The sequence below is a fragment of the Zalophus californianus genome, chromosome 5, assembly GCF_009762305.2.
Source record: "Zalophus californianus isolate mZalCal1 chromosome 5, mZalCal1.pri.v2, whole genome shotgun sequence".
NCBI lineage: Eukaryota > Metazoa > Chordata > Mammalia > Carnivora > Otariidae > Zalophus > Zalophus californianus.
This window is the reverse complement of record NC_045599.1, coordinates 52791726-52811707: the sequence shown is the minus strand read 5'-3', so window position 1 is coordinate 52811707 and position 19982 is coordinate 52791726. Positions and strand designations below refer to the sequence as shown.

The 19982-nt window shown below is 40.7% G+C and overlaps 3 protein-coding genes across 11 annotated transcripts in view; 2 read left to right on the top strand and 1 right to left on the bottom strand.

The window, feature by feature from the left end:
• The window catches only part of RAD17 (RAD17 checkpoint clamp loader component), a 33428-nt gene extending 30827 nt beyond the window's left edge, over window positions 1-2601 (bottom strand). The window contains exons 1-3 of one of the 6 annotated variants that reach the window (XM_027605641.2): window positions 2485-2570; window positions 1642-1685; window positions 672-775 (exon numbers count right to left, since the gene is read on the bottom strand). In XM_027605641.2, coding sequence (XP_027461442.1) covers window positions 672-713 — 42 coding nt within the window. In that variant the 5' untranslated portion in view covers window positions 714-775; window positions 1642-1685; window positions 2485-2570. Of the gene's footprint in view, window positions 1-671; window positions 776-1641; window positions 1686-1999; window positions 2213-2241; window positions 2279-2484 lie in introns of those variants that run through there. The other 5 variants (XM_027605640.1, XM_027605642.2, XM_027605643.1 and 2 more) reach the window with 5 other exon arrangements.
• Window positions 2341-17597, top strand: AK6 (adenylate kinase 6). Of its 2 annotated transcripts, XM_027605645.2 has the most exons (5): window positions 2341-2486; window positions 3613-3705; window positions 12542-12600; window positions 13108-13253; window positions 17061-17597. In XM_027605645.2, the coding sequence occupies exons 1-5, from the start codon at window positions 2459-2461 to the stop codon at window positions 17251-17253; spliced, it is 519 nt and encodes a 172-aa protein (XP_027461446.1). In that variant the 5' UTR covers window positions 2341-2458; the 3' UTR covers window positions 17254-17597. The 2 variants fall into 2 exon arrangements, with proteins under 2 accessions (XP_027461446.1, XP_035583516.1); XM_035727623.1 differs by lacking the exon at window positions 3613-3705 and having other exon boundaries at window positions 2420-2486.
• On the top strand, window positions 2374-5482 carry TAF9 (TATA-box binding protein associated factor 9). Of its 3 annotated transcripts, none has more exons than XM_035727620.1 (3): window positions 2374-2486; window positions 3613-3705; window positions 4448-5482. In XM_035727620.1, the coding sequence occupies exon 3, from the start codon at window positions 4465-4467 to the stop codon at window positions 5260-5262; it is 798 nt and encodes a 265-aa protein (XP_035583513.1). In that variant the 5' UTR covers window positions 2374-2486; window positions 3613-3705; window positions 4448-4464; the 3' UTR covers window positions 5263-5482. The 3 variants fall into 3 exon arrangements, with proteins under 3 accessions (XP_035583513.1, XP_035583514.1, XP_035583515.1); XM_035727621.1 differs by lacking the exon at window positions 2374-2486 and adding an exon at window positions 2501-2593; XM_035727622.1 differs by lacking the exon at window positions 2374-2486 and adding an exon at window positions 2762-2780.
• Window positions 17598-19982: the final 2385 nt, after the last annotated feature.

Below are 19982 nucleotides of genomic sequence, written 5' to 3'. Positions count from 1 at the left end.
CAGAGAAAAATAAGACCCACCAGTAGGAAAATAACAACCCAGCAAATGAGCATGATACAGACTGACCCAATCCTACTCTACCACTAGCCTTGCTGAGAACTGGCACACAAAAACATATGGTTTTTAAGAGGCAGGACTTGTGGTTAAGCTTTATTTTTATTTATCTGTTTTTTAAAGATTTTACTTATTTATTTATTTGAAAGAGAGAGAGACAGTGAGAAGAGGGACAGAGTAGGAAGGAGAGGGAGGGAAAGGGAGAGAATCCCAAACAGACACCACACTGAATGCAGAATCTGTCACAGAGCTCAATCCCATAACCCTGAGATCATGACCTGAGCCAAAACCAAGAGTCAGATGCTCATCAACTGAACCACTGGTGCCCCTCATTGTTACACTTTAATGCTAACTACGACTCATATATTTCTCTTTCTTCTATTGATCCTTCATTCCAGAGTTTTCAGCCTTTCTTTGTGACTGGAATTGTAAACACCTTTTTAAAAATTAAGGTTGTGCTTTTAGTCATTTCACAACTTATTAAATTTTTAGATCACCAATTACAATAGATACTGGACATTGTTACTTTGATGGCAATAATAAGTCATTAAGAACATACACAAAAATTATCATTCTTTTTTGGGCAATTATTACATGGCCATTTTAGTGTATCATACCTTTGTGGAAGATACCTTTGGTCTAAGAAAAGTTTTTGACATTATAAACTTTAATAGTTTCCATCCGTAGTATACAACCTGTAGTACATTAAAGTATAATTCACCTAAGAAAACAAAAGAAAAGAATCTCAAATTAGGAAAAACTATAAAATAGATGTATAGTGATATAAACTGATATAATACACAGTATGATAAAGGCTCAAGAACTAATGAGATGACATAGTAAACATAGGTGAATAAGTCAAAATGCTAAAATAAAGTTTACTTTTAATCATTATAACTGTGTCAAATAATCCACATGTGGTGGTATAACAGTCTTTCATATGGACTCAATAACGTATTAGAGAAAACAGAAAAAGCACATATTCGACATTCTGTCAGTGAGAAAATCAGACAATTCTATTTGTGCAGCTTTTATGCTGAAAGTTAAAATTTCCCTCATTTTAAATCAGTTCCAGGGTTTTTTCCCGCAAAATTTCAAAAAAAAACTCACCATGTAACAAATTCAGACTTTCACTTACTTTGGAAAAAGACTTTAAATCTAACTGTATATTTCTTTGTAATTCTTTTCCTTACTTGAACATATTAGAAATTTGGGGACAACATTGTTTTCCGACTTCAATAATTCTCCAATATTTACATAAACTAGTGAATTCACCAGTTTTAAGTGAGCTCGAAGCAACGTTTTTTAAGGTCCACAAACTTGTAAACTGGAAGGTATATTGGACTTTAAGGTTTGGACGCACATACGGTATATAACGTGTAAAAGCCTCCATACACGAAAAAATAAATTGTACACACACACACAACTGTTCACATTAAAGAGGTTTTTGCTTTGGAGATTCAAAGAGATACATGGGTGGAAAAAACACTCATTGAGTAAATATAGTTGGCAGGTCGAAATAAAAGACGCAGACTGTTTTTACGGTTAGGACTGCAGTCGCTCTTTATAAACAAGACTGACAATTACCTCCTTTAAAAAAGAAGATAACTGTCCCGGATGATGTCAGGTTCCTGAAATGAGACGTCAGAGGTAGAAAAGACCTTCAAGAATACTTCTAGCTTACCCACCACCCGCCCTCACACAGTGCACTGGGGATACTAAGCCCAGACATTCGTCCAACATAATGCTACTAATCAGCGCAGAGCCGAGAGGAGCTCGCATGTCCCGACTCCAGGCCAGAATTTTGCACCCCCACCCTCTCTCCCCAAATGGGATGGGCAGATCGGGAGGAGGAGCGAAGAGAGCTCGGGGAGGCGTGAAGGCAGAGATGGGTTCGCGTCTCTAGAACATACAGAGACCAAAGCCGCAGCCGCGGCGGCCTTACTTTCCGGGAGCTTCATCCCCTCGTGGGCGGAAAGGAGCGAAAGAGCCCGGATCTGCTCCAGCAGAAGGGCAACTAACTACCCGACCCTACCCGGGCTCAGCGCCGAGCCTTTCGGAGGTCCCGCCTCCCGGGGACCTTCTAGGCCGGTAGGCGCTTCCGCGACACAGGCAGAAGGGCGGCCGCCAACGGCGCCAGTGGCTTAGGCATCTACCGCATTGCCTGACCCGAAGCGCGGACCCGACCTGTGCGCCTGCCTTGGACTCTGCGCTGCAAGCGTGCTATATTAGGCCAGGTAACCAGTGTTCAGTGACTAGGCGGTGGAGACGGGCTGCGAGTGCCGCACAAGGCCGGGAAGCCCCCGGGGCCACTGGCGCTAGCCGCAGCTCGCCGCTTCCGGCTCCTCCCTGTTGTGCGTAAAGCTCGTGGGCCTAGACGCCCGGAGCCAGCGCGGTGAGGACCATGTTGCTCCCGAACATCCTGCTCACCGGTCAGGCGCGCAGTGGGGAGGCGCTGGGCGGCGGGGTACTCCAAGGGCACCGAGTGCCGTGGGGTGTCGGGCGCCTGAAGGGGTGGCGTTCGGTGTTACGTTTCGAGGCCAGTGGAGGGCCGCGCGGCGTGGCAGTTGTCGGGGCCTCGAGACCGGTTCCTCCGACCGTTGCGGGAGGCGGGGTGGGGGGCGGGGAATGTTGATTGTGTTGGCCCGAGGCTGCTCCGTGAGAGGGGGAGACCTATTCAGGTCCCCTTTCTGGCAGACTGCCGAATCTTTCGGAATCTGGTTTTTGTTTGTAAAATTCTCTTGATTTCTTTTAGCAGGGTTGTCTGTAGAGTTTTAGCGAGATAATGTAATTTACTATCTGACCCTTAGTAGGTCTTTTAATGCTAGACGCCTTGTCCTTAGGCCTTCCTGGGCTATATTTCATTTTCCTTTGTATCTGACAATCACTTTTCGGTAAAAGGGTTCGAATATTTATAGGGTAGGGTAATTAACTTGCGGTGTACGTTTATTGAGTTAGCATCAGAAGCTTTTTTACTGTAAAATTCCCAGGGCGATAGCCGTCTTTCATACTGGTTAAATTTTTTCCATAAGAAATTTCTTAAATTTTTTTTAAAGATTTTATTTATTTATTTGACAGAGACAATGAGAGAGGGAACATAAGCAGGGGGAGTGGGAGAGGGAGAAGCAGACTCCCTGCTGAGCAGGGAGCCCGATGCGGAGCTAGATCCCAGGACCCTGGGGTCATGACCTGAGCCTAAGGCAGACGCTTAACGACTGAGCCACCCAGGCGCCCCAGTAATTTCTTAATTTTTTAAAAATTAAAGCAAATAAATGATGGTAATTTGAGATGGCTAGTGTTATTCTGGGAGTATCTGTTGTGGTGGCAGGCAGTCTGCGAATTGGTATCAGAATCCCCCAAGCCCCACTCCTGACAGAACAAATACACTTGGTGAGATCCATTATGCAACAGGCTTTGAGTAGTTTTTGATTAGGTTATAGTGTATATTAATTCACAGAGAATTATTAATTAGGACATTTTTCATTTCAGTTGTTAAAAACTTTAAAAGGGGTAGATAGGTGGCTAAAGTCTAACAAGCATCTGTGGCTTGTCTTACAGGTACACCAGGGGTTGGAAAAACCACGCTAGGCAAAGAACTTGCATCAAGATCAGGACTGAAATACATTAATGTGGGTGATTTAGCTCGAGAAGGTAAGGGATACATTGGCGTTGGTTTTAAAAAAAGAGAGTAGGTAATGGAATGTTAGTACTATACTTGTGAGAGGGTACAAAAAGCAGAGACAGCGTGCCATTAAGGAATTTATGCTCTGTCGGAAACCGGTAGAAAGAGAAAGTAATATGTATGTAGTACTATGTTTTGGTTGTTTTGACCGTTCTACCCCATCCTGCCCCACCTTGTTGGCCAGTAGTTCTGAATGGTAATGATTGGGAAGGCTTCCATGAAGAGATGGGACTTGGGGAGAATGTTTTTGATATGGGCAAACACATAAAGGTTTGGATGGTACCAAACATATTTGTGGAGATGGTGAGTATAGATCTCACTGAAAGGACAGATTATTTTGAACTCAGTCAGTAGGACATGACTTCTTCTATGGTTTCTTAGCTTTGTTTGATAGTTGCATGCCTGCACACAACTGCACATTATTCTAAAGTGATAAATGTTTTTATTTTACCTTGTTTTCTCGTCTTTTATTACTTCCTTATTTGTGACTTCATTTTTTTATTCTGTAATGATTTGTACAGGATAGAAATACAATAAATTTAAAGCGAACTTTTAAGAGTGCCTCATTAAAATTAAAAAGATTTAACAATTTTAAATATATTTTCAAAAACTTAACAGTATTTAAAATTTTTTGAAGTTCCTGACAGTTGCTACTAAAGTAACTATTTCAGATTTGGTCTAATGTACATATTTTTTCCAAATGATCTAAAGTCTGATCAACGGATATCATGGAGTCTGGCAAGATGGCTTCTCCCAAGAGCATGCCGAAAGATGCACAGATGATGGCACAAATCCTGAAGGATATGGGGATTACAGAATATGAGCCAAGAGTTATAAATCAGATGTTGGAGTTTGCCTTCCGATATGTGACCACAATTCTAGATGATGCAAAAATTTATTCAAGCCATGCTAAGAAAGCCACTGTTGATGCAGATGATGTGCGATTGGCCATCCAGTGTCGTGCTGATCAGTCTTTTACCTCTCCTCCCCCAAGAGATTTTTTATTAGATATTGCAAGGCAAAGAAATCAAACTCCTTTGCCATTAATCAAGCCATATTCAGGCCCCAGGTTGCCACCTGATAGATACTGCTTGACTGCTCCAAACTATAGACTTAAATCTTTACAAAAAAAGGCATCTACTTCCGCGGGAAGAATAACAGTTCCACGGTTAAGTGTTGGTTCAGTTACTAGCAGACCAAGTACTCCCACACTTGGCACACCAACCCCACAAACCATGTCTGTGTCAACTAAAGTAGGGACTCCAATGTCCCTCACAGGGCAAAGGTTTACAGTACAGATGCCCACTTCACAGTCCCCAACTGTAAAAGCATCAATTCCTGCAACATCCGCAGTTCAGAATGTTCTGATTAATCCATCATTAATTGGGTCTAAAAACATTCTTATTACCACTAACATGGTGTCATCACAAAATACTGCCAATGAATCATCAAATGCATTGAAAAGAAAACGAGAAGATGATGACGATGACGATGATGATGACGATGATGACTATGATAATTTGTAATCTAGCCTTGATGCCTGTAACATGTATACTTGGTCTTGAAACCATTGTACTGAGATTAAACATGCATGCTGGGTATTTTCAAGTTGTGTTGTAGAAAACTTAACTGGCATTTAATGAGTAAATATGGTTATCCTTTCCACTTGAGATGTTGGGTTTTCTTTAATAGGATTAGTAATGGTTATTCATCAGCCTTTAAGTGTAAAAATAAAATTGTTCATCAATTTGATCATTGGTACTTTGGCAGTTATGTTTTTAGAAGCAGTTTTCTTAAGTGTCAACAACAGGAATAACTGATAACAACTTGAAGTTGTGGTCTGTTCATAAACAGTGAAGTGGTACTTCTGGTGTCCTCAGATGTTTATTTTTTTCTTTTAAGATTTTATTTGAGGGAACGAAGCAGAGACAGAGTGGTGGGGAGGAGCAGAGGAAGAGGGAGAAGCAGACTCCACGCTGAGTGCAGAGCCCGTCGTGGGGCTCGATCTCACAACCCTCAGATCATGACCTGAGCTCAGATCAAGAGTCGGACGCTTGACTGGGTGACTGAGCCACCCAGGTGCCCCTTCAGATGTTTGGATCACAGTATGATCTCTGGTGTATAAGTCACTCTTATGGCTCCATGTCTCTTTTTTGGAGAGTCCACTTCATCTGTTTGGATTTCTCTTCAGTCACTCAGCCTCTTCCTGGGTCCTATTTTTCTATCTCTGGTTATATTTAAGGACCCCTTGGTGTGTCTCCCAGAATGTCCCCACTTTAAAACTTTAAAAATTTTTTCATTATCCCTTTTTGTGACTCACTTTTGCACATCTTAGCTTTGTCATATTTTTGGTACTGTAAGTCAGTATCATGCTTATATTTTTAATCCAGGTCTGGTATTTAAGTATAGTTAATAAAACTTAGGTATTTGCTTGCTGTTTTACATGGCTAGTCAGTCTCCCATTTTATACCTATATAAAATCTGGTTTTCTTCGTTTGCCTGTTGAACTTTACATTCTCTGACAAGTGATTTCAGAGTCACATACAGTTGTCAATTTCAGTCTTCCAGTTTATCTTAACCCACTGAATTTAACATTTTTAAACTTAAGTTGCTGTACTACGAATAGTACTGAGAGGAACAGTAACACTAGACACTTGGTTCCTTTCATACTTGTACTTGACACTGTTTTAGCCAGTGTATGTACACCTAACCGTGTATAGTCCCAAATGTCCTCTGTGGTTTTTAAAGATTGATTTATCCATTTGAGAGAGATTGTGCATGCACAAAGCAGGGGGAGGGGCAGAGGGAGAGGGAGAAGCAGGCTCCCCACTGAGCAGGGAACTGGATTGGGGGGTGTACCTCGATCCCAGGACCTGAGCCAAAGGCAGATGCTTAACCGATTGAGCCAGGGAACCCCGTGCGGGGCTTAATCCCTGGGGTCACAGCTGGACAGGTGCTTAACTGACTGAGCCACCCAGGCGCCTCCCCCCACCATATACTTCTTTCCCCACGATTTCAGTGCAGCTATATTGTAATTTTGCCCCTCCCTTTAGTAATCTCATCCACTCTGGACCAGTCACTCCCTTTTAAAAGAGCCTAACTCCTAGACACCTACAAAAGGTAGCCACCTTGGTAGTTCCCAGACCTCTTCAAACTAACAGACTTAAAAAGCACATGCTCTGAAGTCGTACTTGAACTTGCCCACTCGTGATTCCTGTTACCCATGCATAGAGACACATTCAAACACTACACATGCATTTGCCCTATAAATCTTTATGGTTTGCCTAAAAAATCGATTTGGTCCCCATCCCATTTTAAAGCCCATTTCTGCTGAATCTTTTACTCCTTAAGTTTCTTTTCCTTCCTTCTTTATTAGTCTTAAAAAAAAAAAGAGGGAAAAGTAATAAAACTTGAACTTTTTCTGATAAAGTCCATCTTCCATAATATATAGATGATGAACGGTCATACTTTGCCTTCAGCCTTCCCTGCAGCCACTCTCCTGAGTCCCCTTCAGTCTATGCACAGCGCACTTACTGTTCCTCAGGCACTGGGAATTCACCTCCATGTCTTTATACGTGCTATTCTATTCACCTACAGATGCTCTTCCTTACCTACCTTTTTTTTTTTTAAGAGTTTATTTATTCATTTGAGAGAGCGAGAAAGAGAGAGAACACATTAAAGGGGGTAGGGTCAGAGGGAGAAGCAGACTCCGCTCTGAGCAGGGAGCCCGATGTGGGACTCGATCGCAGGACTCCAGGATCATGACCTGAACCGAAGGCAGTTGCTTAACCAACTGAGCCACCCAGGCGCCCCACTCTTCCTTACCTACCTTATAAAAGGCCCAACTCAAATGTCACATTTTGTTGCTAACTTTTCTAAGTAGATTTCATTGTGCTTTATCTACATAAAAGGTCAGGTATTTAAAAAAAAAAAAAGGTCAGGTATTAAAGTACTCAATCCTTCCAAGCCAATTAACTTCGTGTACTAGTTGTGTCACAGACATAAGCTTCTTGTTGGATTGAAGTAAATGTAAATATGTTTCCAAAGTAAGAAATCTGAAGGTCACCTGGCTGGCTCTGTGGTCAGAGCATGCAACTCTTGATCTCAGGGTTGAGTTCAGGCCCCATGTTGGTCATGGAGCCTACTTTAAAAAAAATTAGGGGTACCTGGGTGGCTCAGTTAAGTGTCTGCCTTCGGTTTGGGTCATGATTCCAGGGTCCTGGGATTGAGACCCACATCGGGCTCCCTGCTCAACAGGGAGTCTGCTTCTCCTGCTCCTCCCCCCTCACTGCTCGTGGGCTCTCTCTCTCTCAAATAAAATCTTTTTTAAAAATTATATAAAGTAAGAAATCTGAAAATGTTTTAGTATTGGCAACAGCATCAAAACAGCATCCCAAGATCATTAAATAACAGCTTTCACGTGAGTGTATAAATTCTAGGATGGCAGTTAAAGAAAATGTAATGATTTTATAGTTTAACAACGGCTGGGAAGATCTTTTGAAGTAAGAACTTACCATTTAACTGGCCCCACAATCATTTTTCTTCTGCAACTAACCTAACTTTAAATAAATCATAAAAATTTGTTGAGAGAAGATTAATTTTCTAAGCTTTTGGTAGTTTTTTTTTTAAGATTTTATTTATTTATTTGAGAGAGAAAGAGCACGAGAGGGAAGAGGGTCAGAGGGAGAAGCAGACTCCCTGCTGAGCAGGGAGCCCAATGCGGGCCTCGATCCCGGGACTCCAGGATCATGACCTGAGCCTAAGGCAGTTGCTTAACCAACTGAGCCACCCAGGGGCCCTAAGCTTTTGGTAGTTTAATCAATTCAAGCCTTTTCATCTCTTCTAGATTAGGACCCTATACATACACAACTCTAAATCTGACTTCCAACGGAAACTTTCTGAAGTAGTATAATTTAAAAAAATTAAAAGCATACATTTTTCCCTTTTTTGGGGAAATTTGAAATGAAGTTTAGAATCCATTTCTCCATTCCCTGTGGTACAGGTTATAATAATCAGTCATCTAAAATTCTGCAGTAGCCTTGGTGTTCCTGCTTCTGGATTTGCTTCCTTTCAATTCATTCTCTACAGAAAAATCAAAATTATTTTAAAATATTTGTAATTGAGGGCGCCTGGGTGGCTCAGATGGTTAAGCGTCTGCCTTCGGCTCAGGTCATGATCCCAGGGTCCTGGGATCGAGTCCCGCATCGGGCTCCCTGCTCCTTAGGAGCCTGCTTCTCCCTCTGCTTCTCTCTCTCTCTCTCTCCCTCTGTCTCTCATGAATAAATAAATAAAATCTTAAAAAAATAAAATAAAATATTTGTAATTGATCATGTCATTTCATGATTAAAATGCTTTAATGATTTTACTTTGCCTTGGGATAAAGTCTAACTCTGCAACCTTTAAGGCCCTTTTTGATCTGGCCTTAATTTACCTGACCCTTTATCATCTATTTTCCAACTAGTCTAAGAGACTTTCCCTCCCTTGAGTCCTCCCCTCCTAATTCTCTCTGGCTTTGAATATCTTTTTTCTCTGTTGAAAATAGTCCTCCCTACTTTTTTCCTCTGGTTACTGCTTCAAGTCTCCCCTTAAGTCACTTGCTCCAGGAAGCCTCCCCTAATATCCCGTGTTTATGTTCCTAACATAATAGGTGTCCATACTTTTGCTCTTATAACACCAGGAATCATAACATTAAAGTATTATCCTAGTATAATTTCTAGGTTACTTGTCTGTCCTCTCTCATTTTATTGTAAACTCTTTGAGGGAAAGACAATGTTTGCCTTCCTGGTCATTTTGCTCACTGTTAAATCATTAACCCTACAGACACTTATACGTGGTATTTGATAAATTTTTTTTTAAGTGAACATTTGAAAGCTTGGATTACACTATTAAACTACATTAACATGATTTAAGAAATCCTGCATTTCAGCATTGCAGTATAAAGACTTTAATTCTAAGTTAATATTGCAGTAGTTGTCTTTATTTTTGACAGCATATATTTTTTTTTACTATGTTATGTTAATCACCATACATTACATCATTAGTTTTTGATGTAGTGTTCCATGATTCATTGTTTGCGTATAACACCCAGTTCTCCATGCAGTACGTGCCCTCCTTAATACTCATCACTAGGCTAACCCATCCCCCAACCCCCCCCCCCCCGGAACCCTCAGTTCATTCCTCAAGAGTCCATAGTCTCTCATGGTTCGTTTTCCCCTCCGATTCCCCCCCTTCATTTTTCCCTTCCTGCTATCTTTTTTTTATTAACATATAATGTATCATTTGTTTCAGAGGTACAAGTCTGTGATTCAACAGTCTTACACAATTCACAGCGCTCACCATAGCACATACCCTCCCCAATGTTTATCACCCAGCCACCTCATCTCTCCCACCCCCCACCACTCCAGCAACCCTGTTTGTTTCCTGAGATTAAGAATTCCTCATATCAGTGAGGTCATATGATACATGTCTTTCTCCAATTGACTTATTTCGCTCAGCATAATACCCTCCAGTTCCATCCACGTCATTGCAAATGGCAAGATTTCATTCTTTTTTTTTTTTTAAGATTTTATCTATTTATTGAAAGAGAGCACGCACGCGCATGTAGAAGCAGTGGGAACAGCAGGCAGAGGGAGAAGCAGGCTCCCCCCTGAGCAGGGAGCCTGATGCGGGACTCAATCCCAGGACCCTGGGAGCATGACCTGAGTTGAAGGCAGACGCTTAACAGTCTGAGCCACCCAGGCGCCCAATTTCATTCCTTCTGATGGCTGCATAATATTCCATTGTATATATACCACATCTTCTTTATCCATTCCTCTGTCAATGGACATCTTGGCTCTTTCCATAGTTAGGCTATTGTGGACATTGCTGACAGCATATATTTTTAATGATTTCACTAGTCTTAAAAGTCAAGGGTTTAAAATGTGAAGGAACATCAGTATTTATTTCAGATTCCAACATAGTACAGAATCAGCAGTAGGTATTAGATTTTGTTCCATTGTAAAAATAATACACAGAAGGGGCGCCTAGGTGGCTCAGTCGTTAGGCATCTGCCTTCGGCTCAGGTCATGATCCCAGTGTTCTGCAATCAAGCTCCGCATTGGGCTCCCTGCTCCAAGGGAAGCCTGCTTCTCCCTTTCCCACTCCCCCTGCTTTTGTTCCCTCTCTAGCTGTGTGTGTCTCTCTCTCAAATAAAATCTTTTGAAAAAATAATACACAGGAAAAGTACTCCAAATCCTAATTTATTTTCATCTTTTGTTTTTCTTCTAATCTTTGGCCCTGTTGCAGACAACTTTGAATTCTGCTTTTTATGTTTTATCCTTTGTGTTATAAGCATTTATCTTGTGCAATCTAGTCTATACTACATAATACTACCTTAATATTTACTTTAATTATATTTCATCAAATTAGAAAACCGAGATTTAAGTATTTCCTTATTGTTGAACTTTTTTTATCATTTTATCACTTAAAATTTTTTCAGGTTAGAAGTAAATGGTAGAGGATGTCTGAATAGCACATTTTTTTTGAACATTTTATTTATTTATTTGACAGAGAAGAGAGATAGAGCAAGAACATAAGCAGGGGGAGTGGGAGAGGGAGAAGCAGGCTTCCCGCTGAGCAGGGAGCCTGTTGTCGAGGCGCTAAATCTCACAACCCTGAGATCACGACCTGAGCCAAAATCAAAAGTCGGATGCTTAACCGACTGAGCCACCCAGGCGTCCCTAACCTTTGCCAAAATATCCAAGGGAAAGATGTGGGAAGACTATAGCATGCTCTTAGAGATGGCTAAAAGGATGGTCTAAGCCTGTCTTATTACCTGTCTCTTAGAGATTCAGGTGAGGGTGGGATTATGTTTATTTATGTGGGAGAGAGCAGAAGCACAAGTAGGGGTGGAGGGGAGGGGCAGAGGGAGAGGAACAAATAGACTCCCTGCTGAGCAGGGAGCCTGGGGAGCTTGGGGAGCTCAAAGCAGACCTGGATCCCAGGACTCTGGGATCATGACCTGAGCTGAAGGCAGACACTTAACCGACTGAGCCACCCAGGTGCTCCTATGTATCACCTTCTAAAGCAAGACATCTTTGAAAGCCAGTTTTGATTTGTTGGAAAATTCTAATGTGAGATTTAAATCTGCCTTCTTTATAACTGCCCATCATTCTTGTTTTGCTTTCTAAAGTAAGATGTTTCTTTAACCTGTGGGTTTTGGGGATACTGGAAATCTAGAAGTAACAATACTGTTCAGGAGCACTTGGGTTCTGACTCTTCTTCCCCAGTTCCCACGAAGATGTCACCTCCATGACAGAGGGCTCATTCTTAGAAACGAGAATCTGTCATTGCTTTTACTGAGTTCCATCTCCTTAGCCTTATAAATGTTATAAATGTTGATCTGCTGTTAATGCGTGTGTTTGTATTCATGTGTCCCCTCTTCCCACTAAACAGTAGCTCAACAAAAATAAAATACAATCCTCTTCTAACAGCCCCACAAATTCTGAAATTACTCGTTTTTTAGTTGGTTTCAATTTTGATAACTTAAAAATCGGTATTAGGGTGCCTGGGTGGCTCAGTCATTAAGCGTCTGCCTTCCACTCAGGTCATGATCCTGGGGTCCTGGGATTGAGCCCCGCATCGGGCTCCCTGCTCGGCAGGGAGCCTGCTTCTCCCTCTCCCACTCCCCCTGCTTGTGTTCCCTCTCTCACTGTCTCTCTCTCTGTCAAATAAATAAATAAAATCATTAAAAAAATAAAATTAATTGAAGACTACTGAGTTACTTAGGAAATACTACTTTAATATGCCAATGTAAATCTCTTTTAGGGCAGTTATATGATGGCTATGATGAAGAGTATGAATGCCCCATTTTAGATGAAGACAGAGTAAGTACAATTTTTTTAAATAAAGTATACTTTTTTTATTTTTTTATTTTTTAAAGATTTTATTTATTTGACAGAGAGAGAGTTAGCGAGAGCAGAAACAAGCAAGGGGAGTGGGAGAGGGAGAAGCAGGCTTCCCTTGGAGCCGGGAGCCCAACGCGGGGCTCGATCCCAGGACCCCGAGATCATAACCTGAGTCGAAGGCAGACGCTTAATGGCTGAGCCACCCAGGTGCCCCTGTTTGTTTTTAAAGAGAGAGAGAGAACACAAGGGGAAGGGCAGGAGCAGAGGGAGAGGGAGAGAGAATAAGCAAGTTCCATGTCCAGCATGGAGCCCGACACGGGGCTTGATCTCACAACCCTGAGATCACGACCTGAGCCAAAATAAAAAATTGGACACTAAACCAATTGAGCCACCCAGGTGCCCCTATAAAGTATACTTCTTAAAATTTAATAGGAAAGTTGACCTCATTTTTTTTTAAGGAGCATTCTTTTTTTCCCTTTCTCACAGGTAGTTGATGAATTAGAAAACCAAATGAGCGAAGGTGGAGTTATTGTTGATTACCATGGTTGTGATTTCTTTCCTGAACGCTGGTTTCATATAGTTTTTGTGCTGCAAGCAGATAACAGTGTATTGTACAAAAGACTTGAAACAAGGTAAGAAAGGAAAAACGATGAATTCTTAAAGTATGATATAAACCTTTATTCAGATTCCTGAAATTGGCCAGTATTACCATGATAAAGGATTCTATTTGAAAATGTGATTTTTGGTCTCTCATTATAAACCATGTCTATATGGTACCAATGTTGTGAATCCAAAAGAAAAAGATCCATGTGTAAAACACAGGCAGCAGTGTATAACTGAGTAAATTAATACCGCAATTGACAGTTTGATTCAGTAAAATATACTATACAGCAACCCTATTTAGTTATGCTCTTTCCTTAAAGTAAAACCTTGCTGGGAGAACAGCCAAGCCAAGGACATACTCTGACTACTGATTGATTGAACATTACCCTCTCACATTATCCCCTCAACATGAATGGGAGAGTTTATGAAAAACGGACATGATAAATCAACATTTCACCACCTTTAAAATATATTTGAGTTGGTTCTTCCAAGAGGGCATCAGACTTAATCCAGAATAACCAAAAAAGAGAAAATTTTTATGGGAAACGTTTTACCACTGTCTTTTGATTCAAGCTGGGAAAGATAGAGGTTCTAGAAGGATTTACAAGACAATCTCAGGAGGGAAGCTCCAAAAGTTTGCCCCTAAATTCAGGATTAGAATTTGAAGGTCTCTCTGACGGTGGTAGTCAGTTCTCACTAACCATCACTGCATGGGATACTTGCAAAATCCTTGCACCAAGGAATATAGTAGCAAATATACAGGGAGAGTTGGAGCTAGACCTAAAACTTTAATCATCTTTCTTTTGGCAGTGAAAAGCCATTAAAAGTATTTTATTTATTTCTTAAAGATTTTATTTATTTGACAGCGAGAGAGGGAACACAAGCAGGGGGAGTGGGAGTGGGAGAGGGAGAAGCAGGCTTCCAGCTGAGCAGGGAACCCGATGCGGGGCTCGATCCCAGGACCCTGGGATGATGACCCAAGCCAAAGGCAGACGCTCAACCATCTGAGCCACCCAGGCGCCTCTACCATTAAAAGTATTTTAAATGGGAAGTAAGAGAGACCATAATGGTATACATCCTTTTCTCCAACAAGCCAATTTAAAATTTTTATTAAAATTTACTGTTTTGGGACACCTTGGCTGGCTCAGTACAGCATGTGACTTTTTTTTTTTTTAAAGATTGTATTTATTTATTTGACAGAGAGAGAGACAGCAAGAGCAGGAACACAAGCAGGGGCAGAGGGAGAGGGAGTTCTCCCCGCTGAAAAGAGCCCGATGCGGGGCTGGATCCCAGGACCCTGGGATCATGACCTGAGCTGAGGGCAGACGCTTAACCTACTGAGCCACCCAGGCGCCCCACAGCATGTGACTCTTGATCTTGGGGTTGTAAGTTAGAGGCCCAGGTTGGGTGTAGAGATTACTTAAAAATAAAATCTTTAAAAAAAAAAAATCACTGTTTTATGTAAATAGCCAGACTGACAAGGTCTGAAAAAGCTATGAGAAATCTAGGCTTCTTTTGTTTTTAGCCACTGAAAAAGTTACAAAGTAATCACCTTTAGAAAAACAGCTCTACTAAATTCACATACATAAAATGTACCCATTTGAAGTATACAATTCAGTGGTTTTTAGTATGTTCACAGAATTATGCATCCATTACTACAACCAATTTTAGATAATGCTCATTGTCCCCCTCCTCCCAAAAAACCCATACCCATTAGCAGTCACTCTCCATATATCCCCAGCCCCCCAGTCCTAGGCAACTGGTAATTTACCTTCTATCTCTGTGGATCTGCCTATTCCTGGACGTTTTATATAAATGAAATCAGTATGTGGTCTTTTTTTTTTTAAATAAGGTTTTTTTGTTGTTTTTTTTTTTTCAAGATTTTATTTGACAGAGAGAGAGAGACAGTGAGAGAGGGAACACAAGTAGTGGGAGAGGGAGAAGCAGGCCTCCCGCCAAGCAGGGAGCCCGATGCGGGGCTCAATCCCAGGATCCTGGGATCATGACCTGAGCCGAAGGCAGATGCCCAACAACTGAGCCACCCATGCACCCCTTTTGTGGCTTTTATTTAGCGTAATGTTTCAGGGTTCATCTGTGTTGCAGCATGTATCAGTACTTCATTTCTTTTATCAAATACTATTCCATCGTATGTATATACCATATTTTATTTATCCATTGATCAGATTATAGATGTTTGGGTTGTTTCCATTTTTGGCTATTATAAATAATACTGCTATGAATATCCGTGCCTGTGGTTTTGTGTGGACATTATGTGTTCATTTATCTTGGATATGGAATTTAAGAATGGGACTGCTGGGTGATACGGTAACACATGTTTAGCCTTTTGAGGAACTGTTAGACTATTTTCCAGAGTGGCTGCACCAGTTGACCTTCCCAAGAGGAATGTATGAAGCCTCTAGTATTTCCACATCCTTGAGAACACTGGTTATCTGTCTTTTTGATTGTAGCCTTCCCAGTGGATATAAAGTAGTATCTCATTGTGGTTTTGATTTGCATTGCCTTGATCACTAATGATTTTGAACATTTTTTCATGTGCTTACTGTCCATTTGTATGTCTTCTTGGGAGAAAGAGCTCTTCAGATTCTTTGCCCAATTTTTTATTGGATTATTCTTTCTTTTTAAGAGTTCTTTGTGTATTTTAGATGCAGATCTCTTATCAGATACTTGATGTGCAAAAATTTTCTCCCATTCTGTTGTATTTTCATAAAGCTAATCACCTTTTAAGTAGTTCAGTTTAATCTTGTTACAAGGTTGAACTAATTTGAATTTGAATATTTTCTTTATTTTTTTCATTAGCTAATTGACTAATTTACATATCTGCCTAAAGATTATGTAATTTCTTTAAATGTCTTTGGAATTGGGAAAGCATAGATAGATCTATCTGTATGATCAAGTACCCAATTAGTATATAGTGTTCCCATTGTAAGTATTCCATTTTTTAAATAGATTTTAAGTAATCTCTGCATCCAATGTGGGGCTCATAACCCCGAGATCAAGAGTCACATGCTCCACCGACTGAGCCAGCCAGGCGCCCCCCATGAGTATTTCATTTTTTTAAAGATTTTCGAGAGAGAGAGAATGAGAGATAGCACGAGAGGGGGAAGGGTCAGAGGGAGAAGCAGACTCCCTGCTGAGCAGGGAGCCCGATGTGGGACTTGATCCCGGGACTTCAGGATCATGACCTGAGCCAAAGGCAGTCGCTTAACCAACTGAGCCACCCAGGCGCCTGAGTATTTCATTTTTATATGCCATCTAGTTATTTTATCTGTCTATATCTTAGCACATCTAATGCTTTTGAAATCTAGGACCACAGCTATAGACTTATTTCATAGCTCAATATCTGGCTTGAGCTAGATAGATATGTTTGCTAACTGAGTGGATGACGAATTGTGGGGAGAAAATTAAAATAAACCTAAACACTGGACCTTAGTTTAACCCTCTTGTCAAAAAAGTCTCTCATATTTACAGGTGCCAGTCTTATTTTCTCAAGGTAAATAGACTACAAGAAGTATTTTTGCATGATTTTTCATGTATTTAAAAGTGTCCAGGGGTGCCTGGGTGGCTCAGACGGTTAAGCGTCTGCCTTCGGCTCAGGTCGTGATCCCAGGGCCCTGGAATCGAGTCCCGCATCAGACTCCCTGCTCCTTGGGAGCCTGCTTCTCCCTCTGCTTCTCTCTCTCTCTCTCTCCCTCTGTCTCTCATGAATGAATAAATAAAATCTTAAAAAAAAAAAAGTGTCCAGTTTCTAGTATGTTTCTAAAATTTCAGTTAATGTCATTCAGTTTGCTTTTTGTTTTCTCCTCATTGCCTTCCAGGGGTTATAATGAAAAGAAACTAAAAGACAATATTCAGTGTGAAATTTTTCAAGTTCTTTATGAAGAAGCATTAGCATCCTACAAGGAAGAAATAGTACATCAACTGCCCAGCAATAAACCAGAAGATCTGGAGGATAATATCAATCAGATATTGAAGTGGATTGAGCAGTGGATCAAGGATCATAGCTCCTGACTTACAAGACTGGCCACTTTACAACCACTCTTGTTATATCCCTGCCATAATGAATAAATTGTCCAGTTATCAGTAAAACTTTCTTATTAAGATTGTGCTGTAGGACTAGTAGATGGATAATCTAAAGGTTTATGTTTGGGCTTTTTTTCTCCACGAGAAAGCAAAACATTCTCAAGTATAGTATATATAATATCATTAAGGATTTAGAGTAAAAACTGTCATCTTAAATGCTTCAACTGCTGAAGAATAAATAAATCTGACCAAATGGGTGGCTATCTTCTAAGCTGGTTACAAAAGAAAATGAAGATGATCCCTTAAAATAAAACTTAAGACTAAGGATAAAACATCAGAGTTTTTCATTTTTATTTCTTAAATTAAAAAAAGAAACACATGATTAAGTGGTAATGCTTATACTATGTATAAAAACCAAAAGGTACAAAAGAGTATACTGGAAAGGTAGGTTTCCCTTCCAGGCCATCCCTATTCTTCAGCCACCCAGACCCCCCTCCCTTTAGGAAGTAATGTTGCTGGCTTCCTGTGTCTCTTTTCAAGAGATTTTATGCTTGGGAAGTGTGTGTGTATGTTAGTTTCTTTAAGCATGTGGAAGCATGCTGTGTATGCTGTTCTTTATTTTTTTTTCATTTAATATGTTACGGAGAGTATATCATCTCAGAACATACAGACCTCCCTATTCTTTTAAATTAAGATAAAATTCACCATTTAAAAGTGCACAATTGACTGGCTTTTATTATACTCACAAGAATGTGCAACCATCACACATCAACTGTTACTAATTCCATATATAACATTTTTATCACCCCACCCAAAAGAAGTCCCGTACTATTAGTCACTTCCCATTTTTCCCTTCTCTCAGCCCCTTGGAATCACTGATTTGTCTATATGGATTTGCATATTCTGGGCATTTCATATAAATGGAATCATACAATATGCGGTCTTTTGTGCCTGGCTTTTCCGACAGCATAATATTTTAAGAGTCATCCATGTTGTAGCCTGTACCAGCGCCTCATTTTTATAATCAAATAATATGCCACTGTGTGTACCACCTTTTGTTGATGCATTCCATCAGTTACATGATTAGGTTGTATCCATTCTGGGTCTTTAAAATTATGCTCTGAACATATGTGTACATGTTTTTTTTGTGGATGTAGGTTTTCAATTCTCTTGGGTATACAGGGAAATTGCTGGGTCATACTGCAACTAAGTTTAACTTTTTGAGGAAATACCAAACTGTTTTTTTGCAAAGTGGTTGCATTACTTTACATTCCCACCATCTTTGTAATAGGTATCCAACTTCTCCACATCCTTGCCAACACTTGCTACTGTTTATCTAATAGTCATCCTGTGGATGAAATTGTCATCTTTCGTTCTGGTCTTCAGTGGTCTTCATTTTGGTTCATTTTGGGGCAGGGTGGGGGGATGGAGGGGCAACAGGAGACAGAATCTCAAGCAGACTCCACACCCAGCAGAACCGGATGCTGAGCTGGATCTCACAACCCTGAGATCATGACCTGAGGCAAAATCAGGAGTCAGAGGCTTAACTGACTGAACCACCCATGCACCCTGGGCTGCTTTTCATATGCCTATTAGAAGATGATCCCTATGGGGCACCTGGGTGGCTCAGTCGTTAAGCATCTGCCTTCGGCTCAGGATCGAGCCCTGCATCAAGCCCTGCATTGAGCTCCCTGCTCAGTGGGAGGCCTGCTTCTTCCTCTCCCACTCCCCCTGCTTGTGTTCCCTCTCGCTCTCTGTCAAAATAAATAAAATCTTAAAAAATATTTATCATTCCTACATCTTCTTTGGATCCCTAATCTTTTTTTTTAAGTTTTATTTAAGTAATCTCTATACCCAGTGTAGATTAAGAGTCTGAGATTACTATTTTTAGTAATACTAATGGCTGTTTGAAAAGACAGTATTCTTTTCATTAACTGGGATTCACTAAATTATCAAATGATTGCTAATTATCTTAACACTAAAACTGATTCATCATAAAGGTTTTCCTTCAACAGAAGGGAGATTATGATCTATTAGGGAGTTTAATATGGAGCTATACACCTTTTGGGAATTTTGTAAATATACTTACTAATTTCAGTCCTATGTTTTCATGTGAAACTAGTAACAACTCTTTAACATCTTACACTTACTTGAAGAAAAAGGTCTTAGGGACGCCTGGGTGGCTCAGTCAGTTAAGCGTCTGCCTTCAGCTCGGGTCATGATCCCAGGGTCCAGGGATCGAGTCTTGCATCGGGCTCCTTGCTTAGCCGGGAGCCTGCTTCTCCCTCTGCCTCTAGCCCTCCCCCTGCTTGTGCTCTCTCTCCTCTTTCTCGCAAATAAAAAAATAAATAATAAGTAAATAAATAAAATCCTTAAAAAAAAATGAAGGTCTTAGAAATAGCCCCATTTACTGTTTGGTTTTTTTCAAACCTAATTGTTAAGTTTTTTATTAAATAGACTAAAACAAACTTAAGGAGAGGGGCACCTGGGTGGCTCAGTCACTTAAGTGTCTGCCTTCAGCTCAGGTCATGATCTCAGGGTTCTGTGATGGAACCCCACATCGATGGCTCCCTAATCAGCGGGGAGTCTGCTTCTCCCTTTCCCTCTCCCTCTGCCCCTCCCTTCCACTTGTGCACCCTCAATCTCTCTCAGATAAATAAAATCTTTAAAAAAGGAGATAAAAAGTGTACCAAATTTTTTTTTCCTCTTTTTTTAAT

Coding starts and splice junctions, on each gene's coding strand:
- AK6 (XM_027605645.2), top strand. CDS start 2,459: ATGTTGCTCCCGAACATCCTGCTCACCG. Junction 2,487..3,612: donor CCCGAACATCCTGCTCACCG/GTCAGGCGCGCA, acceptor CTTGTCTTACAG/GTACACCAGGGGTTGGAAAA. Junction 12,601..13,107: donor CCATTTTAGATGAAGACAGA/GTAAGTACAATT, acceptor CCTTTCTCACAG/GTAGTTGATGAATTAGAAAA.
- TAF9 (XM_035727620.1), top strand. CDS start 4,465: ATGGAGTCTGGCAAGATGGCTTCTCCCAAGAGCATGCCGAAAGATGCA.